Source organism: Agelaius phoeniceus, chromosome 18 (genome assembly GCF_051311805.1).
Source record: "Agelaius phoeniceus isolate bAgePho1 chromosome 18, bAgePho1.hap1, whole genome shotgun sequence".
NCBI lineage: Eukaryota > Metazoa > Chordata > Aves > Passeriformes > Icteridae > Agelaius > Agelaius phoeniceus.
The window spans coordinates 8648081-8675993 of NC_135282.1; the positions used below are offsets into that span (position 1 = coordinate 8648081).

Below are 27913 nucleotides of genomic sequence, written 5' to 3' on the forward strand. Positions count from 1 at the left end.
ACCACCCTCCTGGGCAGGGGAATTAAAAGGCTTCAACACTGGGAATGTTCTTGGCCTCTTTATTTGGGATAAAAGCCCAGGTCGGCCAAGGACCAAAGTGCTGGTTAAAAAAACAGGTGGTGGGAGTTGAGCATGAGGGGGTGTGAGAGTTCTGGAGCACAGGTCCCCTCCTGCAAGCCAGAGTTGAGGGCAAGGAAGCCATGGACATGGGCCAAGGCAATGCTGCACTGGAGTCCTCAGCAGCAGAGTTAGAAACTGGGAACAAAAGTGAGTGTGTCCCACACTGTGAGTGGGGTCCCCTGAGTTACACCACCAAACCTGCAGGCCTGGCTGCTGGTCAGAGAGAGCATCCAGGAAATGGAGGGCGATGGCTGCAGCATTCCATGTCACACTGCTGCATGCCTGGAGCTGTCACTCCCCAACAGTGGTGCCAGCTCTCCTGGTGCATTGTCCTGCTTTGGCACAGGAGCCAGCCCATGCTGCACCAGCAGCCCCTGTACCAGCTCCAGCTCCTGCTCCAACTCCTGGGAGCCACAGCCCAGGCCTGGCGTGGTGGTGGCACCTTCCCCCAGCACCCGCAGCACCTGTGCCACCAGCCAGGCCCTCACCAGCAGCACGGCCAGGGCTGTGTGGAGTTTGGCACAGCCCAGCGCCTTCATCCCCCAGCGGGCAGCAGGACCTGTGCGAGAACAGGGAAGGAACTGTGAGTGTGGCAGGGTCCCCCTGGGCAGAACTGGCCTGAGGAACAAGGACACTTGTTTGAGTGCCCCCAGGCACTCCACGCTCACCATACCTTGGCTCCAGCAGTGTTTGCAGTACTGCAGGTCCCTCAGCACACTGGGGCCTGTGGCTTCCAGCCACTGCAGAGCCGAGGCATGGACTGGGCTGCCAGTGGGAGCCTTCTCCAGGAGCTGCACCAGGACAGGGAGCAGCTGCTGTGCCAGGACAGCTGGCTCTGCAAAAACATTGGGTTCATCCTCTTTGTACAGGCTGGCAGCTCTGGGGGGAAAGCAGAGGTGTGAGTGAAGCCAAGGGCTGGCTCCATGGTACCCCACACTCCCTCATGCCAATCCACAGGTCCAGCAACTCACTTGTTGGCCTCCAGCTCCTCCACAACACTCCTGACATCTAAGACAGGGATGTGTTGAAGTAGTGAGTTGAAGGTCTCAGGGTGCTCCCCGAACTCTCCCAGAAGGAGCTCTAGGAGGCTCTGGAGCCCCACATTGTCCTGCACAAAGATGCAGCCATTTTGGAGCAGCTCCCCTGGGCTCTGCCGCAGGAGGCTGGCGAAACCTGAGGCCTCATGCCGGACCTCCCGCTCCTCATCTTGCAGAAGGTGAATGGCCATGTTTATCAGCCTGAGGAAAGGGAAGAGAAGGGAAAGGAAGCATACTGCATGTCCCAAAGCATCCTGGCCTGCTTGGAGGGGAGGATGAGACCTCAGAAGAATGCTTCTCTGAGGGACTTTTTCCCTGGACTGTGAAAGACACAGCCACCACCCAAGAGCTTGGGAAGGCAGGGGCTGTGCTGGGGATTGAGGACTCAGCAATGCCACCTGGTGCTCATAATGGACTGGCTGCTTGTATTAAAATGCCACCCACACGGTTTTTTGTAGGCTGTGAGCTCTTGAGTGTCACTGATTTTTGAATGATTGGGGTTTTCTTCAACACCCTTGAGTTTTTGCAGGGGACACCTTTTGCAGAGTCCATTAACCTGCAGCAGGCTGGGGCTGGGGCTGCAGGGAGCAGTGCTGCAAGCACAGCCATCCCCAGAGATGGGCTGAGTGACCTACCTCAGAGCCACGGGGACGAGCGAGGGATGGGCAGCACGCAGGGATGGCTGCAGCAGGCTGGGCCCTGCCATCTGCAGGGAGCAGGTACCACGCAGGGATGGCTGCAGCAGGCTGGGCCCTGCCAGCTGCAGGGAGCGGGCGGCCGCCAGCCGCAGCAGCTCAGAGCCGGCGGAGCGGCTGCACTCCTCCAGCGCCGCACACCAGCGCTCCACCAGCACAGCGTCCTTGTCCCTGCACCTGCCAAGGCCAGGGAAGGAGAACGAATTCAAGCACACCTTGCTGCTCCATTAGGGGACCAAAGGTCACTGGCTGGCCTGAGATTGCAGGAGCCAGGTGCAATGGTGTGATTTATGGGAGGGAAGGCAGGGCTCTGTTTCTAGTAAGGACTAAGGAAGAATCTGCTGGAAGAGTTGGGCAGCCCCCCAGCAGCAGCAAGGACCTACTGGTGGGCAAGCAGCAGGCTGGCAGCACACAGTGCCTGGAAGAGGAGATCAGGCCCAGGACACTCAGCCTCCACCATGTGCAGCAGCATCTCCAGACATGATCTTGAAGAGCCATGGAGCTTACTAGAAGCTTCCTGGGACCATGACGAGGGATCTCTGTAAAGATGCAGCAAAGCCTCAAGGTACAATCTCAGGAACTCTTCGTCCCTTCTCTCTTGCAGCACCGACTGCAAGCTCTCCTAGTTGACAATGGGAAAGAAGGTACATGGTTAGTGGTCCTAGCACTGCAGGACCAGGCAGGTGCCCTGCACCCATGCACCCTCAGCCTGGGGAGCATCAAGCTTCTCAGCAATGGGATCTCAGCGGTCCCATCTGCGTGGTGCACTGGGGCCCCCCTGCTTTACTTGGCGACTTTTGAGCCCCATCATACCAGCAATGTCAGCCCAAGAGCGTTCTCCACCTCCTTGCACGATCCTCCCTCCCCAGCAATCACCCAGTTCAGGATGGCAAGCTGGATGTCGGGGTTGGGCTGCTGGAGGAGTGAGCAGACAGCAGCAATGCGCTCGCTGTCTGCCAGCCGGGCTGCCTCGCTGCACACGAAGTGGGCCATGGTTTGGTGGAGGATGGCTGAGCCCACCTGCAGGAAAAAACCAGGATTCCCCTTCCAGTGCTCAGCCTGGAGCGATGGCTCCCCCTGCCCCTGCCCAGGCTCACTGCCAGTCAGGCATGGCCATGACTTTCCTGGCAGGAAGCAGTACCTGTGGCTCGGCACAGCCTGACTTTGCCCCCTGCAGGAGGCTGCCCAGCTCACTGCTGATGGTGTCATGGATGTACTGGGCAAAGCCAGGGCTGAAGGATGTGGGCAGGAGGGCAAGGACCTGGAGGAAGGCAGCTCGGACGAGGGGGCAGCGCTGAGCCTGGGTGAGCAGCCAGCCCCGCGCCTCCAGCTGCAGAGCCACGGGGTGCAGCGCCTCGGCCGACAGCCTGAGTGGAGACACAGCCTCACCACGGGGCAAACGCTGAGATGGGCACTTCTGTGGCCAAAAGGCTGCGTTTGGCACAGGGTGGCACTGCCTCCTCCAGCTGGGGAGGCAGCGTGGAACACTCACCCCCCGGTGCCTGTGGCACAGCCCAGCAGTGCCTGCATCTGCAGCAGGTGCCCGTGGACATCGTTGTGCGAGCGGATCTGCCCAGGTGCTGCAGGGAGCTGCCGGGCCAGCTGCAGGAGGAGCCTGCAGCGCTGGGGAGGGGCCACAACAGGCACTAGAGCCTTGGCAGCCATCGCTCGTACGGCGTAGATGGGGCTCTCTGCCAGCCCCAGCAGTGGCTCCAGGAAGGGAGCAGAGGAACTGTGGAGCAAATAGGGCACCATGTGGTGATGCTCTGGCTGGAGTCTCACAAGAGCCAGGGCCATGGGAGCCCTTCCGACTGCAGGAGCCCTTGGCTGAGGCACAGCATCCCCACTGCCCCCATACCTGCCAGCAATGTCAGCGCCAGGCTGCAGCTGGGCCAAGAGGGTGAGGACGGCATGGAGTGCAGGGTGCAGGCGGGGCCCCCCTGATGTGGGTGCTGTGGCCACCTTGAGCTCTCCAAGCAGCACAGCGCCCAGCTTTGGGTGCTGGCTGAGGAAGGCGTGCAGGCTCAGCCCCTCTGATGGGCAGCCATCCCTGTGGCTCCACGGCTGTCCCAGCAGCCGGGATGTGAGGGCACCTGCATGGACAGAGAAGGCAGTGTCGGGTCCCATCCAACTCTGCCAACCCCCTGCACTTCACCTCACACAGGCTCCGAGCCCTGGGGGCTGTGGGATCTCTCTGTCTATGTCAGTACTCACTGAAGAGCTGGATGGCCGCGTTCCTCATGGCCCAGCAGGGTGAGCCCAGGCCCCGCAGTGCCAGGGCCATCATGGGTGTGGCGTGGCACAGCACTGCCCCGCCCAGCCCCGCCCCGCGGACCAGCGTCTGCAGCACGTGGAGGGCACACACCTGGAAAGAGCACAAGGGGCTCAGGGGCACCATGTGGGGACAGGGCTCATGCTACCATGTCAGGGGAAGAGGGTGGGAAAAGACAGGGGAGCCAAAAGGCCATCAGCTCCCAGGCTGCCAGGCTGGACAGCGTGACCAGGGCTGTTTGAGTTCTCAGGGTCTCACACTGGGTACCTGGCACAGCTCAGGGGACCCAGCACAGATCACCCTGTCCCCAAAGGGGCTCCAGCAGCCAGGAGCACCACACTGACCTGTGGGAGGTCGAGGGTCTGGTCCCAGTCCTGTGGCAGTGCCATGGCAGCCAAGCTCAGCAGGGTCTGGATGCAGTGGGTCAGGAGGGGCCGTGCCTGCGCCGGGGCCTCCCCGCTGACGATGCACAGGAAGAGCATGGGGAAGCCGGCAGCACGGCGTGTGATCGAGCTGCTCCGGGGCCCACCCAGTGCTTCCAAGCCCTGACAGAGAAACAAAATCCACCTGAGGTGTGGCTGGAAACCTGTCACCTGTCACCTGTCACCTGCAGCTGCCCTGCCAGGAGGGCACCAGCATCTCAGCTGCCAGGAGGATGCTTGCCCCAGGGAGTGCAAAAATGCCTCTGGTGCTCCCTGGGGAAACAAGAGGCACCATGAGTACTGTACCTGCTCCAGCACAGCCCGTGGGATGGCCTGCAGCTCCGGATCTGGGTGGTTCAGCAGTGCAGCACAGAATTTGGTGAAGCCCATGCTGCAGCCCTCCACTGCTCCCTGGGGCAGAGCAGTGTCAGGACAAGCACTCCAAAGGCTGCACCCACCAGACCCCCATGCCCCCAGAAAACTCTTTGTGAAGGGGAAGAGCAAGTGAGAAGACATGATGGTGCGGTGATGTGATAGGGTCTGGAACTGGGATCCCAGCCAGGGGACTTCCAGCCATCCCCATGTCCTGCCCCCCAGCAGACCCTGCCCCATTGCACTCACCCTCCCTCCCCCCAGCATGCCAGGGCAGGGACAGGGCTTCAGGGATGGCCAAGGGCCCAGATCCACCCTTACCCAGTGCCGGCACCGCAGCAGGATTTCCTGGAACACCCTGGTGGCCATCTGCAGGGTGGGGAGTGGCAGGAGGGGCCCCACTTCAGCAGGCAGTGCTGGGGATAGCAGCAGCTCAGCCAGGCCCCCCAGGAGCAGCCCAATCTCCTGGGAAGAAGAGGAAGGTCAGCAAGTCTGGCAGGGAGGAGGAGAAGCTGGGATGGGTGGCGGCAGGGCTGCAAGCCAGGTAGCCTGGCTGTGCCACAGCAGGGGACTATCAGTGTCTGGGAAGAAGCTGGGCTCCATAAGGGCAGGGAGGGGGCTGGTTTTGGGAGCCTGCTAGCTGCATCCTTCCTGGAAGGGGGTGAGGACATCTGGGAGAGCACTGAAGTAAGGACAGAAATTCTCCTGTGTTCATCCCCAGCGAATGCCCCAGGGAGAGGTGAAGCTGGAGAAGGCTGGATGATGGGTGCCATGCTAGGCTGCCCCTCTCCCAGTGCCATAAGGAGGAGTCCCTACCTTCACTGACACCCAGCAGCACGTCAGGATCAGGCTGTGCTCCTCTGACAGCAGGACTGAATCACTCTCCTCTTCCTCTTGCCCCTGGCCCTTCCCCAACATGATGAGGGAGCCAATGGCATTCCCCATCTCTGCAAATGATGGGGCAGCAGCTGCAAAAGGAAAAGCCAGGTCTGAGCAGGGTGTAGGGCAGTGGGAGGGGGACGCTGTTAGGGTTTGGGAGGACCTGTAGTCCCCTGTCAGAATGCACACAAATGGCAATGGCTCCTGCCCTGCCACATGCCCCACTCAGGAATGCAGCTGCATTTTTCCCACTGCTCTTTCCAAGGCCTGTAAGGTCTCTGCCAGCCCCTTCTTTCCCAACTGTTTTTATCTGGCAGGTGCCTCACTGCTCCTGGAAGGCTTTTGCCTCTAATGCTCCTGTTCTCCCATGGAGTTGAGAAAGGGACCCAAAGCCAGGCCCAGCCCAACAATGGTCCCCTGCTAGAGGAACTGAGCCCAAAGTAAGTGCATTCCCCTGGGGCTGGAGGGCTGCTGGACCAGGAATGACTGTGGTGGAGTAGTCAGTGGCTCCCAGGGATGGATCCCAGGGCTGGTTCTGCCGCCATGGGGACACACTCACCTTGCTCATCAGCACCAGGGCCTTGCTGGCTCTGCAGAGCCCCCAGGAGGAGGGAGGTGATGTCTCTCACTGTGGTCACGAGGCAGGTGAGGAACTCCTGCCAGCTCTGCACCAACTCTGCTGCCTGCATGGAGACGGCCACCTCTGGCACCTGGAGCAGGCACCTGCGCAGGGCTGCGATGGCTCCTGCAGAACACCCACCTCTGCTCACTGTGCTGTCAGCACAGCCCTGCCTCTCCTGCCTGAGCTGCGGCTGACGTGGCTCAGGGGCAGGGGAGTCAACAGGGCCCTGGGTGAGGGGTGTGCAAGGCAGGGGCAGTGCCAAAACAGGGAAACCAAGGCAAGGATGTGGCACCAGCAACGAGCTGTGGCCAGAGTCCTGCCATGATTCTGGTCTGCTCCAGGTCCCAGGCAGCTGCTGCAGGAGCTGCTCCCTGCCCTGCCCTGCCCAGCTGGGGCCGTACCGTGCATCGGTGCTGTGGCTGCTGCCCGCAGCAGGTCCTGGTGTGCCACCTTGTACTGGGCCTGCAGCACGTGCAGAAGGTGCTGGGCAAAGCACAGCCCTCGGCTGGGCAGTGTCAGGGCTGCCTCAGCCTCCAGGGACAGGCTCTTCATGGTGCCACTGTCTGACCTGGGGCAACACGCAGATCCTGCTGTGAGTACCAGGGATTTTCCTGCCCATCTTGTGCTATGCAGCTCCTTCCTCCCCCAGTGCAGACACCTCAGCCCTCCCCAGCTTCCTGCTGCAAGGCTATTGCAAACCCCATCTATGACCACAGACTGGTGAAGCACCAGTGCTGCCAACACACTCTTGGAGGGTCCTGTGCCACCACAGGGAGAGAGAGGGCCATGCCAGAAGCTCATACTTCTGCAGGATGGTCTTCATCAGCACAGATCCAGCTTCAGCCTCCTGCACTCGGGGGCTGCCCAGGGTGTCCTGGGCCAGCTGGAAGAGAGCCTGGGCAATGGGCTCAGGGAATGTGGTAGGGAAGTAGCGGACAAGCAGCTCCGAGGCCAAGTCTCTGATCTGCCAGGACAGAGAAGACATGGGGAAAAGTGGGACATGGGAGAATGGGAACCATGGTGGGCTTCTCTAAGTCTGCTGGAGGCCATCTTTATCACCTCCCTTTAGCTTTATGAGGCTCACCTCGTTAGTGCTGTCCTGCAGGCAGCTCAGCAGTGCCAACAAATTGGGCTGGGAGAAGAAGTCCCAGCAGCCTCTCTGCCTGGCATAGCTCAGCAGTGTGGCCATGGTCCCTGTGATGAGGACATGGGGCGGTGGGGTGGGGTTGGCTGGGAGTATCCCCACAGCTACAGGTGATACTCCAGGTAGCTTGCCTGTACTCACGTGGGGGCTGGCCTTTCTTCCTGTCAGGGCTCCAGGTGTCTGTGCAGGTCTCCAAAACAGCAGCCAGAAGGAGCAGAGCCATCTTCTTCCTCTGGTAGTTGGAGCCTGGGCTGAGTGAGGCGATGCTGAGCTGCAGCAGCCATTCCACAAAGCCTGTGGGCAGAGAGCATGGCAGCAAGGGATGCCGGGGCACACGTGAATCTCCGAGGGCTGGGGTGCAGGTGCTCAGTGGCCGCCTCACCTACTGCCTGGGCGAGCTGCTCTGCTCCCTCTGCCGGCCCGGAGCGCCGCGGCGCCTTCCCCCGCAGCTGGGCCAGCGAGCTGTCCCGCAGCCGCACCAGCGCCTTCCTCACGGCTGCCTGCAGCAGCTGCCGGAACGAGGAGGAGTCGCAGTTGAGGTTGAGGGGCAGGAACTCCCGCAGCAGCCGCACCTCGGTGCCCGAGAGGGGCTGGTTGGTGTTGGGGCTGCAGCAGAGCAGGCCCAGCGCTGCCAGCCGAATGCCCTCCTCACGGGTGCCCAGGCAGCGGGAGAGCCGCTCCAGAGCCTCCTCCCCCAGCGGCAGGGCCCCTGCCACACTCTTCTGTGCCTTCAGCACGGACACCCAGGCCCGGAGTGACATCGTGTCCTGGCCGCCAAACTGGGCGGCCAGCAGTGCCTGGGTGGCCGGGAGCTGCCGCAGGGTCCAGGTGAGGAGGTGGTTGGCACTGTTGCTCTGCAGGATGGGCAGGGGAGAGCAGAGGCCCTGGGAGAGCAGGGGGAGCCAGCGCAGTGCCCACTGCTCTGCCAGGGCCTCCTCTGTGCCCCGCTGCCCATCCCGCCACTCGCTGCACTGCTGCCGCACCAGGACCTTGTAGGCCTCGGCCGCGGCAGGACACAGGTGGTTGGTGGAGAGGCAGCTCAGGAGATGCTGTGGCAGGTCTGGGTAGGCATCCAGCACCTGGGAGAAAGGCAGGTGACCCTCATCTCCCTGTCAGGCTGAAAGCTGCATTCGGGGGAAAGACAGATGGGTACAGGCCACACTGAAGTCACCCCTGGCACTGAGCATCTCTGGTACCTCAAAGCTGCTTCTGGTGGGCACTGACAGGCAAAGCTTCCCTTCCCACTGGCACTCCCCAGGGATGCACTGATGTAGCTCACTACCCCAGGGATGCTAAAATTGCCCCTCCGGGTGGGAAGGTTCCCTGCCCACACAGCTGAACTGGGTAGAAGGTGACAGGCAGTGGACTGAGGCTGTGCCACCTCAGCAACAGAGCCAGGTGGCACTAAAACTCCCAAACCCCTGCCTTCCCTACCTGCTGGCTGCCCATGTAGGGGACGATGGCACACAGGGGCACGTATCTTGCTTTGATCTGCCAAGGCATTGAGACCACCCTCTGCAGCATCTGTTGGTAGAGGGGTCTCTCCTGGTCCTGGAAGTGCTGGCATTCCAGGTGGTAGATCTCCAGGAGCAATCGGAAGGAGCTATGGATGAACTCAGACACACCTTCCACCTGTGGGAGAAGGACAACAAACAGGGGGGTTAGGGTGGGCTCCCTCTCATGTCTTGCTGTCCTGTGGCAGGTGAAGCACTGGGACATGGCCCTTTAGAGCCTGTGTGTGACAAATGCCACAACCCCAGCAGTGTGCCTGCCCCTGCCCTGGCAGCTACAGGCAAGGGAGTCTATTTGGCTGATGGAGCTGAACAGCAGGGATGTGTTATGGGCTAGGGACAGCAGCTGAGCCAGGTGAAGGAAGAGCTGTTCCTGGCTGCCACATTTGGTGCCCTTTGGCACTGTGTCCTTACCGGGGTCTCTGCGTTGTTCCACAGCAGCTGGGTGAGCTCCTGGAGGAGCTCAGAGTCCTGGGCCAGGACATGGGTCCCCGTCAGGTGCCAGAGAGCAGCCAGGCCCTCCCGCAGGCGCTGCAGCCACAGCGCACAGGCTGCCAAAACAGAAAACAGAGAGCTCTGCTGCAGCCCTCCCCCAGATTCACCTGCACCAGGGCCAGCACAGGCTGTGGCCTTAAGGACCCTGTGTGCAGGGGCAGCAGCTCCCCTGTCAGGTACACAAGACCCCAAGAGGGCAAATGTCCATTGGGCAGGAACAGAAATTAATAGCAGTTTCCAAAACAGCTACCAAGAAGCATCTTCCCTGGAGAAGATGAAGCACACGGGGACTCCATGCACCACAAGCACAGTGAACCTTTCATGGCAGGGTCACTGTCTCCTACCTTGGAAGCAGTAGTAGTGGCAGTCCTTCTGCTCCCTGGTCAGGGCACACACAGCAGGAAAGACCACATCCAGCAGCAGGCAGGCCTGCAGGGGCACAGCAGCTCAGGGAGAGGGCAGGCACAGAATTTCCAGGGAGAAAACCCTGCCATGAGACAGGCAAGGAGAGCGCTGCCTGGTTCTCCTGCTCTCACAGAGCACATCTCTGCTCCCTGCCTGGCAGTGCTCAGCCCGTGAAGACCTGGGAGAGGCTAGAGCTGGGCAGAGATGAGGCTGTGCTCTGCAGGGACAGCCCCAAGTTCATGCCATGGGAACACAGGGTGAACACTGCTTTGTTTGTGTAGGGGCCTTTGGCATCACTTTGTTTCCCAGCCCCTCAGGAAAGAGAAATCCCTGCTGGGATGTCTTTGGAAAAAGCTCCTTGGCCAACTGGCTTTGCTCAGCAGGATGCATGGAGCTGCTGGTGTAGAGGGGTGCAGCCTGGCTTCATCCCCCAGGGATCTGCAGGCACCACAGGTGGCTGCCAGCCCTCTCCAAGGGCTCCCTCGAGCCCTGTCCACCAGGTTTGAGCTCTCCTACCTTGTTGGGGAGGCCCTCCAGCTGGCAGCTGAGGATGTCCATCTTGCAGCACGTCAGCACACCTCTGGTAAGCACCAGCTTCTCCAGCCCATCTGGTTCCAGGACAGGGGGCACTTCCACCACCAGCTCCCCAAATTTCAGCTCTCCAGTGCCTGCTGGAAAATGGCTCCAATGGATGGAAGGAAGGTGGCAAACCCAAATGCTGCTCTGAGAGCAACTGCCATGGCTCATTCCAGGACATCCATGGGAGGTGGCCAGAGACAGCTGGAGCTCCCAGACCCCAAGAGAGGCACAGCAACAGAGTCCAGCCTGGCACCAGCCTCTGTCCCCAGACACTCCTGCCACCCTTTGCCAGAGGCCCTCCTCAGCTCAGGATGGAGCACACACCTCGGTTGGGGAGCTGGAACAGGGTCAGCACTGCACTGGCCCCATGCTGGGGCTGGGGGGCCGTGTTCACCAACATGCTCAGGGCTGTGCCTGCCAGCAGCCTCGTGTCCTTGTTCAGGGCCTGGACTCACAGGGAGGCAAAGGCACAACTCAAAACACCATTTAAACCCCAGCCACATTTAACTGCCCCTGCAAACAGCGACATGGGGTGCCTCAGACATGCCAGACACTGAGCTGTCTCTGCAGGCTCGCCTTGGGGAGGGGAATGGGGAAAGCACCGGGGAAGGACAGCACTGCTCTGCTCCTTGGGACAGGCAGCCCCACCCCTCCCAGGGCTGGACCCACCTTCCCCCAAGCCACCTCCAGCAGCAGTCCCAGGAGGCTCTGCAGGGTCTCACTCTTTCCTGATGTGCTCCACGCCAGGGGAGCCACATCCTTTGGCAGCACCTGGAAGACCTGGAGGCAGGCCTGGAGGAGCAGGAGGTGCCACAGGGATGATCAGTATTCCTTACCTCTGAAAAAGCAGCAAAACCCCAGGAACGGCCATTCAAAGCAGCTCGATGCGTTACATCCCTCTGGACACTGCTGCCAGTGCCCAGCCTGTCCCTGCAGGTACTGATCCCTCCCCCCTGCCCACGGTGGCTCTTACCTTGATGACCAGGTAGCCCCAGGTGCTGCCAGGGGTGGGCTGGCCCTGCAGCACCCAGTGCAGGGTGCTGGCCAGGCGCTGCAGCAGCAGGGGCAGGTTCTGCTGCCAGTGCTGCCGGCCCAGGCTGCTCTCCTCCAGGAACATGGACACTGCGGGCAAGGGGACAGCATCAGCCCCCAGCCCTCCTGCAGCCTGCCCTGCTCCCAGTTCAGCCAAGGGTGTTGGTGAGTGAGGTAAGAAGCGGCTGGGATGCAGGGGATGCTTTGGCTTGTCTGGTTTCCAGCTGTGGGTGGGCAGAGCTGGATGCTGCTGGGACCTCTGCAGAGATCACACAGATCTGGCTGATCCCTGCTCCCCTCCCATGAGCACAGAGGACCCAGTTTGGGTTGGTAGGAAATGTTCTGTGCCCTCGTGGTGTGAGCTGGGAGAAAACCCCAGAAGGTAAGGAACAGAGGCTAACCTGACTGAAGGTCCTCAGGAGACAGCACCTGCAGAGACAGAAGGATAGTTTGTCCTCTGTGACAACATGCTGGGGCTCAGTGCCTTGGGCAGGAGGGTTCTGCCAGTGCCATAAGCTGCCCCAGGGATGAGCAAAGGGCTGGTGTGATAGGCAGCCACCTGTTGCCAGCTGTAAGCAAGGGCAAATCCCCAGAATCAAGGGAAGTGAAGTGAAGGACCAGAGGCAGCCCAAACCAGGTCTCTGTGACACTTGGTCTTCAGACAAGTCCCCATGAAAGCCAGTGACACTGCACAGCTGGGGTTCTCTCACCTCTCCCTGCAGTGCCAGGCCACTCAGCAGTGTGTCCACCTCCTGGGCCAGCAGGGCTTCCTTCCCCACTGCCAGCTGGGTCACCATCTGCCAAGAGACACCCCAGGTCAGCTACTCTGCCCAGATCCCTGGGAGACACCACTGCCAAGTGCTACTGGGGGAGCCTGCACCACCTGTGAGCCCCTTTGCTGGTAAGGATGGCAGAAAGCTCCAGGGCTGTGCCAGGAGTGGGCAAAGCCAGCCCAGCCTTACAGACCTGTTCCAGTTTCTGGAAGGAGCTGCAGCTGCTGGTTGCCTCCATCTGGAAAGCCAGGACACAGCGGAGCAGGGGTCGTGCCTCTGCCTCACCCAGTGCCTGCAGACCCTCACTCAGCGCCCGTGTCAGCTGGAGAGCCTCCTCCAGGTGCTTCTCTTTGCATCTCTTGGCAGTGCTCCTGGAACGGGACAAGGACAGGGGTGAGGATACCCCGGCTCGGTGAAGTTTGTAGTGGGGGAATACCCCGACTCAGTGGGATCTGGGTTTGGGGTGCCCCAGCCTGCGGTGCTGCTCTCTCCCCGTGCGCTCAGCATTGCCCTGGAGCGGGGACGGAGGGGCGGCGGCAGGGGGGGAGCTACACAAAATCCTCAAAGCCCAGCGCCTGCAAACCCTTGGTGGGCAGAAGGGCACGAAAATCCTAAAACCTGCAGTCCTGCTGCTGCTGAGCAGGCTGGACGGGAATGGGGAGCACCGTGAGCGTGGCTCGAACCATCGCTGAGTATCGATCTGCCCACCCTCCCTTCTTCCCTCCCGACCCGCGCCCGCGGCATGCACGGCCGCTACACGCCGGGGGTTTCCCGAGGCAGCCGCCACCGGGGGACACCGGGAGCTCCCTCCCCGGGGCCCGCCCTCTTACCCCGCGAAGTGCCGCAGGCAGCGCAGGCAGGAGAGCACCGTGGGGGCGAGGCCCCGTGAGCCGTAGAAGGCGGCGCAGGCCCGCGCCTCCCGCTCGGCGCCCATGGCGGCCGCACCACAGAGCCGGGCCCGCTGCGGCGCTCGGCGGCGCCCCCTGGCGCTGTCCCGGCGCAGCACCGCCCGCAGCGGCGACCGGGACCCGCGGTGCTTCCCTCATTCCTTCCTTCCTTCACCCTGCCCGGGACCCGCGGTGCTTCCCTCATTCCTTCCTTCCTTCCTTCACCCTGCCCGGGACCCGCGGTGCTTCCCTCATTCCTTCCTTCCTTCCTTCACCCTGCCCGGGACCCGCGGTGCTTCCCTCATTCCTTCCTTCCTTCACCCTGCCCGGGACCCGCGGTGCTTCCCTCATTCCTTCCTTCCTTCCTTCACCCTGCCCGGGACCCGCGGTGCTTCCCTCATTCCTTCCTTCCTTCACCCCGGCCGGGACCCGCGCCGGCTGCAAGGCAGGAGTTTAGAAGCATCATCATCCCAAACTGTTTCCGTAGTTGGGGAAAAGCGAGACAACCCAGAACTTCCGAAACCCCGGTGCTGCCTGCCGAGCACAGAGGGATTTGGGCAGTATGAGGCGGTGTAAGATCTCTGAAATGCCAACTGGAATGCTCCAGGGTGAAGCAGCTGTCAGATTCCATCGTGGTTCATTGCGGAAGAGGAGGTTTGGTACCCCACATCCTCCACCACGGACACCATCTCTGATAGCCAGCACCACTACTCGTAGCATCCCTACTAGCAGTATCACTAATAACACTGCTACCCAGTGGAGAGATTCCACTTCTTCCTGTGGAATAAAATGGCCTTTGGGGAGAGAGACATGTTTATTGTAATTATCATCAAATCAAAATGAGTTTATTGGAGCTCTTAATCTTATTTGGCACAGGGCTGAACAATTTTAATTGACAGAATTTTAAGATCATCTTCAAAAGCCAGGGGTCCAGGTATGCCCTGACTGCTGCCAATATCAATGAGTCAAAGAGCCCAGGATTTGTCCCAGGTAAGGCAGAGGAGTGCAGGAGGATGGTTACATCCCTCAGATGTGATCCTCCATTTCCTCAGCATCACAGCCACCCCACACTGGTAATAGGGAGTGGGGAGAAGCACTGCCAAACAAGAGCTCCCACAGGTGCCAACGCACAGGCAGGGGCAAGGCAGAGGAGGGTGCTGCCATGCTGTAGGGTTTCCAGCACTCCTGTTCCCATCACCTTGTGCTGCCTGCAGAAGGGAGGGGCAGAGGAGGGAAAGGGGGATTTTTTTCTTGTTTCACCATAGGAAGGATTTTCAAACCCTATAAATTCACTTTTGACAAGTGAACAGCTAAAGCAGATTAACCTTTTTGCTAATCCTCTATAATGGCTTTGGAATCTCCTTAACCAATAAGAAAATTATAAGAACCTGTTTCTTTTCTTTTTATCTATATCTATATTGTCCTCTCTTGTCTGCATGTTTTTTCTTTCTTGTTTTATTTTCCTTTCCTTTTCTAATATGAAATAGCCCAGCGATCCTATCTCCCAGAGGCTCAGTAAACAGTACATCAGAAATCCCTTTCCTTTATTCCCCTCTGGTAACAGGGTGCAGAGAAGTGTCTGCCGATTGGGATTTGATTACCAGCAGCTATCAAAAGTCTCTTTGTACAATCTGGGTCCTAAATCCCATAATTCTTTGATAAAAGAAGTATTACCAGTCCATTTTCTGTAGTGAAAGGTATGGGAGGAATGAAAGAAAGCAATCAGCAGAGATCCTAATAGGCTAAGTGCATGTGTGGTAGGAAGACAGGGCTGGGACAGGATGCCCAGGGAAAGGCATCCTTTGTTAAGGATGGGGAAGGAGAATTAATCCTCTTCAGGCATCTGAACAGAGCTGGTCGGATCCTGCCCCTGCCCATGGCACGTCCCAGCTCACCGGCTCTGTGGCCCCTCTGGACCAGCACAGAGGGGGGAGCAGAACCTGGCCCCACATCCACCCCTTGTGTCAGTGTTTGGGTACATGCATAAAAGCTGGGAGCAGTTTCAGTGATCTCTGGAATTAGGGCATCCCCAGTGCCTGTCTGGAGCACTGACACCTTGGCAGGGCAGAGTGAACACGTCCAGACTGAGCCGCTACAAAGGTGCCTTCGTCCCAAAAGGTAAAGATTTGCAGAGCTCAGTTATAATCCAAGTTACACCACTGGAACAGCTGAAGGCGAGGCAAATAAAGGGATGGAAGGAAAAGCAGCAGTTTGGTTTGAAGTGAGTCACACGTAGAACAGCTATGGGGCATCTCTTCCCAGCACTGAGGGACCTGCAGGTGAGGAAGGACAGGCAGTGAGCAGGGATGAGGAGAGAAGGGAGCTGAGAGAGGCTCTCCTGGGGAGTGGCTGTAGGTTTTTCAGGGTGCTGGAGGCATTGCTGAGCTGTCCAGGGTCTTTGGTGTGCAGTTGTTTCACAGCACCCACCCGTGTGTCTCCTTGGGGTACCATGAGTGGGACTGCAAGGAAACACCAGGTGTGAATGCTCCCCACATGAGCTCCAGGGCCTCACTCCTCACCTGGGCTTAAACTGCACTGAGGGCAAGGGAACTTGGGCTTAAACTTTGCTAAGCAACCTGATCTCAGCCACACCTTCTCTATTTTATTCCCAGCTACTCAGTCAGTTAAAAACACAGGATCCGAGATGTGGATCCAGATCCTCCTCCTGTGGATCGCAGCTGCCAGGCCTTGCTGTTTGTCCTTGGGAGGGGCAGAGCCAGGCTTCCCTTCCCGTCCTGAATCTTGGCCATGGCCTCTCCCCAGCTTCTCTGGCTGGGCAGGAGCTGGGAATTGAACTGGCTTTGGGAAAGTTGGCTGTGGTACTGCGTCCACACTCCTGCCTGGATGGCTGTAGGACCTTGCTGAGAGCAAGCACACAGAGGCACCAGCAGCAACAATCCTCCCCTTCCCTTCCCCACACAGAGCATGGCTCAGCTGCATGGGAGGTGGTTACATGCCACTAAGCTGTGGTGCAGAGCTGCTGCAAGCAGTTTGTAATCTAATTTACTAAGGGCTTTGAATCCTTACAAAGAGTATGTTGGATACATGCAAAGCATCTGCATTATTACAGTGATTAGGGCAGCAGAGATGGGGGAAAGGGGAAGGAGGGAAAATACAATTTCTCTGCTTTCAGCAGAAAATAAATCAACTTTCACAGAGAATTCTGGCAAAGCCAAAGGCTGTGCTGTCATTAAAAATGATTTTTTATTAAGCTGAACTCTCTCTTCTCTCATATTGTATGATATGACAGCTCTCTTTTGATGGGAAAGCTTTCATTTGGCCAGAGAAAGGGATAATTTGCTTCTTTTAAGGAGTTAATCCTCTGGTCCATTTCCGGGCTGGGAACAGCTATCCTCCCCCTTCCTTGGATAGGAGCTGCAACACAATGGAGATCATAACCACCTCAAATCTACACCCGAGATGGAGAAATCAGATTTCCTTCTCCAGTCATTTTTGTGGGATTAGCTAAATCTTAGATCCACACTAACCCTTCACAAAGCTGCCAAGATTAGTTAGAATTTATTTTATTTGCAGGGGGGTTTACGGTTTTCTTTCCAAAGGGATTGTATCTCTCTCACTATATATATATATTTAGAGTGGTTTCAGTCATAACACAGCTAGGTCAGAGGGAGGAAAAGAGTGTGTGTATAAAATAAAAACTCAGCTGCAAGAATGACAGTCACTTGAAATGCCAAGACAAAGCCATGGTTCTGGATGGCTTTGCCAGTCCATTTTAAAAGCTATCCTTTGCCTAGCAAAACCCCACTAGGGAGCCAGTGAAGGGAGAGCAAAGCCCCCCAGCTGGGCTGCCTGTTTGCCCAGGATGTCTGCAGAGCCAGTGCCAGGGGCTGAGGCTGCCAGGAGAGGCCTGAAGAAGCCATGTCCGTTCAGCATTGAGGACATCCTCTCCAGCCCCACGGAGAAGAGCCCCCAGGTCGTGGTGCCACTGTGCCTACGGAGCATCCTGGACTGCACACCTCAGAGGCCCTGTGAGCTGGAGACCATCCCAGCCAGCTCCCTGCAGGAGGAGGAGGAGGAAGAAGAGGAGGAAGAGCTGGAAGGGGCAGGCTGCAGCTGCTGCTGCTGCTCTCACACGAGTGCCCGTTCCCTGCAGGAGCTGCCGGCGTGGCTGGGTGAGCGTTTGGGTTTGGTTCAGGGGTCGGGCTTGCTGAGGGGCTGGTGCCAGTGCTGGGGGCAGGGGGAAACCTGGCTGTTAATGGCAATATGGCATCTGGCCACAGTGGTCTTGGGCCTGAGGCCCAGCAATCCAAGCTGTTCCTAGCAGGGCTCCTAAGAGTGGAAACTTTCACCAGAAATGCTGCCAGGGCTTGAAAAGCAGAGGGTGCTGACTGTAAGGGGATATTACTGATTAGTGTGAAACTCTTGAGAGAATGATGCTTCTAGGGGTGTAGGCTCTCTGTGGAGTGTGGGATCCCATGGCCATGCTGCCCATGTGCAGAGCTGTGCCTGTGCTTCCTGACATCACCAGCCCTGGGGAACCACACCTATCCTTTAAGGAAAAGAGTTTTGGCTACATCTAGCAAAATTACTGTAGAAAATAAAAAGTAGCAAACCATTAAAAATGCAGTTCAAGAGCAACCTGAAAGTTCAGAATTCCCTTGTGTCAGGGCTGAAACACAGATCTTTGCTGGTCTGTGAGTTTGCAGTTATTTTCTGGAGCTGGCCATAGTGCAACTGGTAAGCAAACAAAGAAAACCCAACCAGTGCTCACCACCTGCATCCTTCTCCCAGGGTCATGCCCTAAACTCTTCTTCCACTTGCATAGCCACCACTCAGCTTGGCACCCACTCCAGGTGCCTGGCTGCCTCCTTCCAAACAGAAGCAGGGATACAACTGGAGCCTGAGCTGCCTTGAGCACGGTGAGTGTTTGAGCACCACCCCTGTAACCCTGCTGCTGTCCCTGTCCCCTGGCAGATGCGCGGCTGCCCTGGCCCATGCGGCTCCTGCAGCCGGCGCTCAGGGTGTGCAGGAGCTCCCAGGAGAAGGCAGGCGAGCTGCAGAGCCTGCAGCAGCAGCTGCAGCGCCGCACGCGCCGGCACCGCACCATCTTCAGCGAGGAGCAGCTGCAGGCGCTGGAGACGCTGTTCCACCAGAACCAGTACCCGGACGTGGTGACCCGCGAGCACCTGGCAAACCGCATCCACCTCAAGGAGGAGCGCGTGGAGGTGAGATCCTGCTGGGGGCAGAGCTCTTGTGTTCCTGCAGCCCCCAGGAGCACACACTGGGGCATTGTGCTTTTTTGGGGAGCTGCAGACCCACAGCCTCATTTTAACATCCATCCTTGCATTTGACAAAAAAGAGTTTAAGTCTGGTGAGCAATGGAAGAACATAAACCATTTCAGCTGGGCTAATTTGTACTGGCACCCAGTCCCACACACTCACATGATGCCTCTCTCCCAGAATCACCCACAGACATGCTCAGCTCTGCTGCTCATCCCCTGCACCCAAGGGTGTATCCCTTACCTAAGTGATCTGCCTGACTTCTGAACTTGTCCCAGCTCCCTTGTGCCCCTCACATGTACCTGAGCAAGATAGCAGCAGAGGCACTGATTACATTTTGTATCAAGCCTTTCCAGCACAGTACCTTACAGCCCAGGAGGGCCACTGCCTGTCCCCCTCCCAGTAACACCTGACATGCAAGAGCCCTTTTCCTGTTTTGCACTTTCCAGGTTTGGTTTAAAAATCGTCGGGCGAAGTGGCGGCATCAGAAGAGGGCGACTGCCTCGGCACTGACCCTGCAGGCCAAGCAGCCCCCCAAGGAGGGCTGTTAGTGCCCACAGGCAGCACCAAGCACCCCCTGCCCGTGGCTGACAGGCTCAGGGGGTGACCCGAGGGGGCTAATGCAGCAAAAGGGAACCTCTGTGGTTCACAGGAGGAGGACAGGTAAAAGCAGACATGGCACTGTCACATGCCTCTTCCAGACCGAGTTCACATGGCAAATGACTGAGCAGGCAGGACCTGCAGGGGACAGAGCTGTACCGGTGTTAAATCTGTGTGCTTTAAGAGAAACTCCCCTTCTTGTCTCTGCTCTGTGCACGTAGTATTTGTGCTTGTTTTATTGATGTAGATTTGCAAAATACTCTGCAAATGAATGTTTCCTGTTTGCAGCACCTCAGTGGCATCTAGAGTTGCTTTTGGGGTTGAACTCGCTGGACAAGTGATTTGTTTCAAAACAAAGGAACGCGGGTCTCTCCCCATAGCCCTGGGGAGAGGTGATAAACCTGCTGAGCTGAGAGGGCTGGCACGGGCAGCGTTCGCCTTCACCCCTCTGCCAGCCAGTCCCGGGCACAAGGAGCCGTGTCCGTGTTCCCGGCGGGGCCGAGGAGAAGCCGCGAGCTGGAAAGCAGCGACACCAATAAAAGTGCCTGGGCAGCCAGCCGGGGTCCGCTCCCCGCAGCCCGGGTGTTTCTGAGACGGTGGGGGCGTTGGGGGGATCGGCCCGGCGCCCAGTCCGTGTCCTATCCCGGTTCCCATCCCGGCTCCCATCCTGTCTGTATCCCGGCACCCATCCCGGCTCCCATCCCGGTTCCCACCCCGGTTCCCATCCTGGCTCCCATTCCGGTTCCCACCCCGTGTGTATCCCCCTTCCCGCCCCGGCTCCGCCGCTGTCACGGCCCGAGACCGCCCGGCTCCTCCGGACCGGCAGGGGGCGCGCGCGCGCTCCTCACGGGGCGGGGCGCGCATTCCGATCCCGCGGCGCGGAAATGTGACGTCACTGCCCGTCGTGTTCGCTGCGGCGGAGGAGGAGCCGGAGGAGCGGAGCGCTTTGGCCGCCATGGCGGCGATACCGGTGCCCCCGGCCTCTCCCGCCGCTCTGGTGCCGGCTCCTGCCGCGGGCCCCGTCGCCGTGACGGGGAAGGAGGTGGTGTCGCCGGCCGCGAGGCACCCGAAGAAGATCCTGGATGAGGAGGCCTATATCGAGGTAAGGCGACGGGCCCGGGAGCCTTCGCCCCGCCGGTGCTTGGGCCGAGCGCTTCCAGCGCGACGGGGCTCGGCTGGGCTCTGCGGGGAGGGGACGGCCCGTGGCCGCTGCCCGCTGCAACCGCGGCTCCGGGTGGAAATAACGCTGGGGCCGCCCCTCGGGCTCCCGGCCGTCCTGCGGCGGCAGCTCTGCCACCGGCCCGGGGCTGCCCGGCCTGCCCTGGCTTTGCACCGCTGGCCCCGAGCTGGGCCGGCGCTCCAGTGTCCCAGCGGGGCACTGCAGTTGTCTCTGTCTTTGCAGAGCTTAGAGAAGATCATCCAGCGAGACTTTTTTCCCGATGTGGAGAAGCTGCGAGCACAGAAGGACTATCTGGAGGCTGAGGAAAATGGAGACTTGGAGAAAATGAGACAAATTGCTATCAAGTTTGGCTCTTCCTTGAACAAATCGTCGAGGGACACACCTGCACCCTGTAAGAACTGGCTCTGTGGGGCATAAGGGGTTTGTATCTGATATTGCTGCCCTTCTCTATCTTACTTTGTGCAGGCAATGCTTATCTTAAAGATTCAAAGTTGATGTTGCATGAGAGCTAAGTGTACCAGTTTGGGCAGCAGCCAGTGTCTGGTGGCTCATGCTGAATTTCTCTTTGATGGTGTCTAATAACTCCTTGAGGGAAGGGTTTTGGAAAAAGCAGCCTTTTAATAATCATTCCTTTTAGGCATCTTTTGCCAAGTTCCTGCTCCCTAGGGAATGTTATGTGCTCTCTACCATGAGAAATTCTAATGTTTTGAATCCTTATTTTAGTTTGTAGTTTTAGGGGTTCTTGTTGCATCTACAGACATTTGAGATTTTCATGTATCAGGGACAGAAGGTGTGGGAAGCTCGTGGTTATCAGAGGTTCCCACACAGATATACTGGGCTGTGGCTCTCCTGGGGGTTTCTGCCAGCAGGAGAAAAATGTCTTAGATGAGGCCAAAATCTTGTTTGGAGGTTTAGACGGAATTGAATAGAGCACTGTGGAGTTCTTTTCACAAGTTTTTAATTTAATTTTTATTCTCTTGATATGACTTCTGTGACTTGTTTGGTACATCATCCTTACAGGAAATCCTGTTGTGTGCTCCAGTAACCAGGTGAAATTTTTTGTTGTTTTGTTTTTTGTGGCAGATGTTACCCCAGCCACATTTGAAACCCCAGAAGTGCATCCAGGTGGCCTTCCAGTGGGAAATAAATCTAAAGCTGGCATCAAGACTGCAGAGGAAGGTAGGAGAATTATCTAGCTGAATTCTTCCAAAAATAAATTGTCTACCAGCAGTTGGCCACTTGTACATTTCACCTTTAAGATAAATTGCTATAAATGCCATAAAAGGGTTTATTGAAAGCTGGTTATATGGGTTCCAAACCTGATTTCTTACTGCACCACTCTGTGTGGATCTATGTCTTGGCCAAGCTTGATGGTAGTTATTGGTGTGTCTGTGGAAGAAGGTTAAGAGGTACACACGGGGCTCCCCTAGAGAGGGAGGCATTAACCTTCCTCAGGCTTCTTCCCTTCTCTTGGTAGGAGAAGCAGAGAAGGATGATAAAGATGCTCTTCCCAGCCTGGACACGTTCCTGGCGAAGCACACGAGTGAGGACAACGCTTCCTTTGAGCAGATCATGGAGGTGGCCAAGGAGAAGGAGAAGGTCAAGCACGCCTGGCTGTACAGTGCAGAGGAGGAGTACACCCGGGTAGGGAATGGCTCTGCTAAGGCTCAGCTCCCTGGGTCCTGTGACTGCTTTTGCTTCCTTGTGCAGTCCTGTTTTTCTGTCACACAAGAGCAGTGCTGACTTAGTTGCTGAGGCTTTGTCTCTTCTGTAAGTAGCAGCACCAGGGAGAGCAGCTGAGCACAGTTCCTGCTGTTTGTCCATCAGCCTCCCATTATTTGCAGTTTATCTGTCTTATTTCAGTTTTCAGTTTCTATCAGTGGTAACCCACTCAGCTGCTGAGGCACAGAACTGAGCATGGCTGGCTGTGCTGCCTTCCTCAGCCCCCTGCAGGGGAGCTCCAAGTGCTGCTCTGGGCCTGCCTTGTCACTGAGCAGCTGGCACATTGATGGATGTGGGATGCAGTGCCCTTTCATGAAGTTTGGCACTGACATGTGGGTGTTTGCTGCTGTTTTTTTGAGAGAGTGTTATTTTTGTTATCCCAACTATCCCTCACCTTATGCAAAGTGTTCTAGGGCAGGTGGCTGAGCTTGTGACTGAGCTCTCCAAGTTGTGTCTGCCTGAATAAAAGATTGCAGGAAGGTGCTTCAACTTTTTTTTTTTCACCTTTTAATTTTTTTTCCGTTGCCCTTTCAGCGACAAAATGAAAACCTGGCACTTCCTTCAGCTGAGCAGCAAGCTCTGGAGAACGTGAAAGCTGGGCTGGATACCTGGGAATACACAGCTCGAAACACCCTCATGTATTATCCCACAGGTGAGGTATTGGCTCCAGACAGTGCTTACAGCATTTCTGCATGTGACTGAGCAGCTCTTACCGGTGTTTCTGTGCTTTTTCTTCTGTAAGGTTGCTTTTAAAAAGTGGGTTTTTTCCCTTTTTTTTTTGGCCTCTGATTCCAAAGTTGGATCATGTTCTATTTGCCATTGAAAAGCTCATCTCTTTTACAGCAGTACTTGTTTTCAGCAGCCAAAGTTCTTTCCTGGCCTGTCTTCTTTAGGAGCACTTGTTGTCATCTTCATTCATTGTTTGCTTCTGCTCAAAGAGTCCTCCTTGGACTTCTTAGTCTTTTTGTTGCTATAGAAAAATACATATTTTTGTAGATGTACTTTTCTTTTTTGGCTGTAAATGTACAGTTGATAATTTCTGTGAACCAGTGAAGGAAAGAGCTCTTTTTTAAAAGGCATTTTGCTTTTCTAGGTGTACCTGATGAGAGTGAAGTTTTTAAGAAGCCCAGGGAAGTTGTGCATCGAAACACACGTTTTGTGAAGGACCCTTTTAGCCAAGCTGTCAGCAAATCACAGCTCCAACAAGCTGCAGCCCTCAATGCTCAGGTTGGATGATTTTACTTCTGATTCCAATCTAGTTAGGCTTTGCTCTCTGGTGTGGTTCATCCCCCAGAACTGTGTGTGTGTGTTGGATGCAGCTGACTCTCACCTTTCTCCACATGAACAACATTGTCTTTTTTTATTTCAGTACAAACAGGGCAAAGTGGGACCTGATGGGAAAGAACTGATACCCCAAGATTCTCCAAAAGTGAATGGGTATGGATTTGTGGCTACCCCCTCTCCTGCCCCAGGTAAGAGAGTTCTCTTATTTCTTCTGCTCTAACAGGAGTATTACTGCACTTATTTGATATCCTGTTCAACACTAGAGTGTCATTGCAGGGTTAGATGAGGAGTAAAACCTCGTGCTGTGTATGCCAGCTGCATGCAGGGCTTAAATCCTAGTCCAGTACACTGGTAGAAAAAGTCACACTGCACCAAGAGGCTCTGAAGTTGCTGTGCCATTGCTCAGGAATCATCAAGCTGTGGGGTACTTCCAGTTAAAACAATCTGATTATTTTTCTCCAAGTTAAAATGTGACATCTGAATTTGCAGCTGTTCTGCCCCAGCCATGCTGTTTCTCTGTGCTTTTTGTGGTTATGCCAACACCTGAACAAACTGGGGCTTTCCCTCTGGGAAACCTGTAGGTGGCGTTTGGAGCACCTCCTTTCTCCATCGTAAATGCCTTCTCCAAACCCTGGACAGGGGGATTTTCCAGCCAGAGACTTAAATGGGCTCTGAGAATCCATTCCATACCTGTTAGACAAGGTGCAGCCACTGTTTGGTACAGGCTGCCCTGCCCCTGAGATGATTGGAGGGTACATCTGGCTATTACATGTCCTTAAATCCTCTGCCTGTTTTCTTACTTTTAAAGAGTTTCCTGTGTTCAAGGAGTTTTCATACAGCAGCAGAGGGGAGGACTAGTACTGTAGAGGGAAAAATGAAAGTGTCACTAATCAAAAGCTTAGCAAATGGAAAAATGAAGGCATGGAAAGGGTGGTGCTTGGTTGTTGTAACTGAGAGGGTGACACAGCTACAGGCAATCCCTTTAATGGGAACCACATGTTCCTATTCACATTGGCTGTGATTTCCTCTGCAGTAGAGGGGCTCCATTGTTGATAAATTTGCTGCTGCATTTCCTAATTTGCTTTGCTTCTCCCTCTCTTCTTATTTTTCCCTTTTTTTTTTTTTTGTGATGAATGAATGGTCAAATGTCTTGCATGGGCATAACTTGTTGAATTTGTTTTTAGGTGTGAATGAGTCACCTTTTATGACATGGGGTGAAATTGAAAGTACCCCTTTACGTCTGGAAGGGTCAGAAAGACCTTATGTGGACAGAACACCTGGCCCAGCTTTCAAGGTATTTCATGTCAGCATGACATTCTTTCCTGGGGGGGAAGAACTAAGAAGGGAAAGGCAAGTGAGTAAGTAATAGATTAATATGGAGTGTGACACATCTCTGGGTGGTGTTCCTAGTCCTTGAAACTAATAATCTAGTTTGTGCTTGGAGGGTGGAGGTGAGCATGGATCCACATGAAATCTTGTTGGTGCAGCTACCTGAGGTGGAGCACACACTGCTGGCAGGAGAATGAGATTCTGCATTTGGGGGTGGGCCCAGGCAGAGGAGCTTTCTGAGGAAGCTAAAGATATGCTCAATTTTTCTGATTTTAATGTGTGAATAGGTGGAAATTTAGCATTTCCCTCTGTCTATCTTCTGGCTGTTGCAGCCTGAGGCAGATGTATCAGTTGAGAGTAGAAAAGACACTCTGGCTTTGCTAATGGCACCTAACCCTGCATGCTACTTGTCTCCTGCTGGTGTCTTTGAATGTGAGAAGTCTGAGACTCTTAGTTTAAGAAAGGTGTAATTTGCTGTATGTGCCTCTGTTTTGTCAGACTCCAAAGGCCTTGACTGGTTCTCCTGCTGTTTAACAATGTCTGTGTATGGCTGAGAGCTGGCTGGCTACAGGCCAGGCAAGACACAGGTGACATTGTTTGTGTAGAAGAAACAGCAGGAGGAAATGCCAGAGGTAATGGCTGCTTCCTTGACTGGACTGGTTTTACAATTTTTGTTACTTGCTAAGGCAGGCTGAAGGTCTCTGTGTCCTCTCTGGCTTTTATGCAGGAGCAAAGAGGTGTGGGCTGACCCCACTTCGCCCTGCTTTAGATCCCTGTACATTGGAATCCAGCTTTGAAGGTGCTTTGACTCATTTTTTCAGCACTCTTGAGTGCCTTGGCAAGTGAGCTGTGTGTGATGCTTTTATAGATCCTGGAGCCCGGACGCCGTGAGAGGCTGGGACTCAAGATGGCCAATGAAGTGGCAGCTAAAAACCGAGCAAAGAAGCAGGAGGCACTTCGAAAAGTGACAGAAAACCTGGCCAGGTGAGACTTCTGTTTGGACAGCAGAACTGGGGGTGGCTGGTTATCTGATGAGATGTAAATCAGCACATGTAGAAAGGGAGAAATGATGGTAAGGAAGGATAGGAAGAGGTACATTTGGACAGAAAGTTTTTAGAAATTAAAAATTTGGAAATTAAAAAACTTAATTCCTGAGGGAAAGTGGCTGGTGGCTGTCCCTGACACTCTTTGTCAGCATTACTGCTCTGCCCTACAGCCACCCAGTGATGCCTCTGGATCAGTGCCTTGTCTCATTGCAAAGAGGAGACATCATAAGAGTTGCTTGGGGGGGTCACAGGAAGGACAGAATGGGCTCAAAGAAAAGTCAGGCAGTGCCACTCAGGTTTGGGAGGGATGTTTGAGGTTTTTCTGTCACTTGTTTCTCTAGAGAGACAGGCTGCATTTACCTGCAGGCAGAATGACTTCTGCAGGCAGTGGGCCTGCTCTGTGGGGGAACTCATGTCGGGAGGCAATATTGCTTTTCCTGATAAAGGCAGATTTTTTTTACTGTAAAATCTCTTAAAACTGTTTCTTCTGTTTCAGCCTTACTCCAAAAGGACTAAGCCCAGCAATGTCACCAGCTTTGCAGAGACTTGTAAACAGGACTGCAAGTAAATACACGGACAAAGCCCTGCGAGCCAGCTACACCCCCTCCCCAGCCCACACAGGAACTCCTGGTTACAAGACCCCGGCCAGTGGGCCTCAAACCCCCCAGAGCACCCCACAGTCTAGGACAGTATCTCAGACACCAGTATCTCAAGATACCACATCCATCACGGACAATTTGCTGCAGCTTCCCAAAAGAAGAAAGGCATCTGATTTCTTCTGAGCATTCCAGTCACCACCAAGGTGATAGTGATCTGCCTGTGCTCAGTGAACTGTGGACTGGAAACTGGGAAAATGGAGATCATTTCTTAAAGATATATTTCTGTTTTTAAGAGGGCTTGCATTTAAATTAATTTCTGTACAGCTACATCTGTTTCTTAAGTGGGGTCAGCCTTTCTTAAAGGCTGAACTGGACTTGGCTCCAGCTTGTCAAACTTGAGTTTGCAGAAGAGGGGACACAACCATGTGTATACTGAGGCATGACACAGAATTTTAGAGAGGTTCTCTTTAACTTTAATTTAAACTGATGCAGTTCACAAGTTTGACTAACTTGGTGATCTTGTTAAAACCAGCATTCCTTAAGAGGAGCCCATTTCCTCCTCCACTGCTTACACTTTGCAGTATGGGATTTGCCTTCCTGCTTTTGCTCAGACTTTACTTCTGCAGCTTTTGGGCTTGCCCTGTTCTGCAGCTGGCAGAGGGAAGGGATCAGATTTGTTTTGTAGCTGCTCTGTGTGTGACTCCAGAGAGTTGATGATCACAATGCAGGGGCCAGAGACAGTCCTGTGTCACCCACCAGGATGACAGTGCCATTCTGAAGGACAGAAATGATACTTCTGATAGCCACACTGGGGCTTTTGTTTGGTGTTCTCCTCCCATTCTTTGGAACTTTTGGCTTTAGTTTTTATAACTGGCCAAAAAAAGGAAAAGCAATTTTAACCATATATAGTCTGCACTCAGTGCTGTGGTTGCTGCACATGAGCTGATGTTTGTGTGTGGATGAGCCCTTGTGTGGTGTGATCCAGCCTGGAGAAGCACTGTGCACCCTTTAGGAGGAAGCAGGTGTAGCCAGATATTTTCATTTCTTGCACCACACCTGAGTACAAGACAGTACTGTGTAACACTTGGCAATGTTGGCATTTGCTGTAGTCAGATGATGTTTTCCTGAGGGAACATCCATGGAAAGTCTTACCCAGCAACTTGAGGAGTGTCTGCAGAGTTCTGTGAGGTCTGGGGCATTGGGTGCTGTGTTTGTCTTGGTGGAGAGCTTCCTTTTGTGTGGTTTCCTCTGCCACTTCCAAAACTTGTGTCCCTGACTGTGAAAAACCTTTCTGAGGGACTCAGTTTTTATAGTGCACCTTGTAAAAATAAATGTATCAACATGGCGTTGCTAGGACTCAAAAATTAGTAATTTTTACCTTTTTAGTCCAGAAATACTTGAAGGCTATGTTTTTTCTTTAGGCAAAAAAGTTATTTTCAGGTACTCATGAATTAATGTAAAAGGAGTGTGTTTACTAAAGTTTTCATGCTTTCAGAATTGTTCTTTAAGGACTGAACTGACTAAATATGAACCAAGTTCTTAGGTAATTTCAAATACTAATTATTTATTTCATAGTGAAATGCTTGTCTCCATGAGGCATAGGACCTCTCTGTTAGGGACACAGGCAGGAGGTCAGACCCTGGTCTGCAGTTTGGGTCACTGAGCAG

General features: G+C 55.4%; 3 protein-coding genes across 5 annotated transcripts; 2 read left to right on the forward strand and 1 right to left on the reverse strand.

The window, feature by feature from the left end:
- Positions 1–44: 44 nt before the first annotated feature.
- On the reverse strand, positions 45–13388 carry LOC129128435 (tRNA (32-2'-O)-methyltransferase regulator THADA-like). 3 transcript variants are annotated; one of them, XM_077187755.1, is made up of 31 exons: positions 13189–13388; positions 12552–12729; positions 12296–12382; positions 11987–12014; positions 11527–11675; positions 11223–11345; positions 10878–10998; positions 10491–10642; positions 9914–9998; positions 9489–9625; positions 8998–9195; positions 7946–8642; positions 7705–7857; positions 7504–7613; positions 7223–7383; positions 6821–6987; positions 6357–6542; positions 5735–5886; positions 5240–5383; positions 4853–4957; positions 4469–4669; positions 4067–4217; positions 3711–3945; positions 3345–3584; positions 2994–3219; positions 2666–2872; positions 2236–2474; positions 1793–2029; positions 1092–1358; positions 794–999; positions 45–679 (listed from the first exon to the last, which is right to left on the reverse strand). In XM_077187755.1, exons 1-31 carry the CDS (start codon positions 13290–13292, stop codon positions 387–389), a joined length of 5739 nt encoding a protein of 1912 aa, XP_077043870.1. In that variant the 5' UTR covers positions 13293–13388; the 3' UTR covers positions 45–386. The 3 variants fall into 3 exon arrangements, with proteins under 3 accessions (XP_077043870.1, XP_077043869.1, XP_077043871.1); XM_077187754.1 differs by having other exon boundaries at positions 10491–10645; positions 13189–13343; XM_077187756.1 differs by lacking the exons at positions 10878–10998; positions 11527–11675; positions 11987–12014; ... (1 more) ...; positions 12552–12729; positions 13189–13388 and having other exon boundaries at positions 10491–10645; positions 11223–11387.
- A 3680-nt stretch (positions 13389–17068) lies between these two features.
- GSC2 (goosecoid homeobox 2) lies at positions 17069–19187 on the forward strand. The gene is made up of 3 exons (XM_054646118.2): positions 17069–17378; positions 18181–18431; positions 18936–19187. Exons 1-3 carry the CDS (start codon positions 17069–17071, stop codon positions 19035–19037), a joined length of 663 nt encoding a protein of 220 aa, XP_054502093.2. The 3' UTR covers positions 19038–19187.
- A 795-nt stretch (positions 19188–19982) lies between these two features.
- On the forward strand, positions 19983–27592 carry ESS2 (ess-2 spliceosome associated protein). Its single transcript, XM_054645714.2, has 10 exons — positions 19983–20188; positions 20489–20657; positions 21350–21445; positions 21744–21910; positions 22523–22640; positions 23082–23215; positions 23358–23460; positions 24457–24566; positions 25470–25585; positions 26144–27592. Exons 1-10 carry the CDS (start codon positions 20042–20044, stop codon positions 26427–26429), a joined length of 1446 nt encoding a protein of 481 aa, XP_054501689.1. The 5' UTR covers positions 19983–20041; the 3' UTR covers positions 26430–27592.
- The last annotated feature ends 321 nt before the right edge of the window (positions 27593–27913 follow it).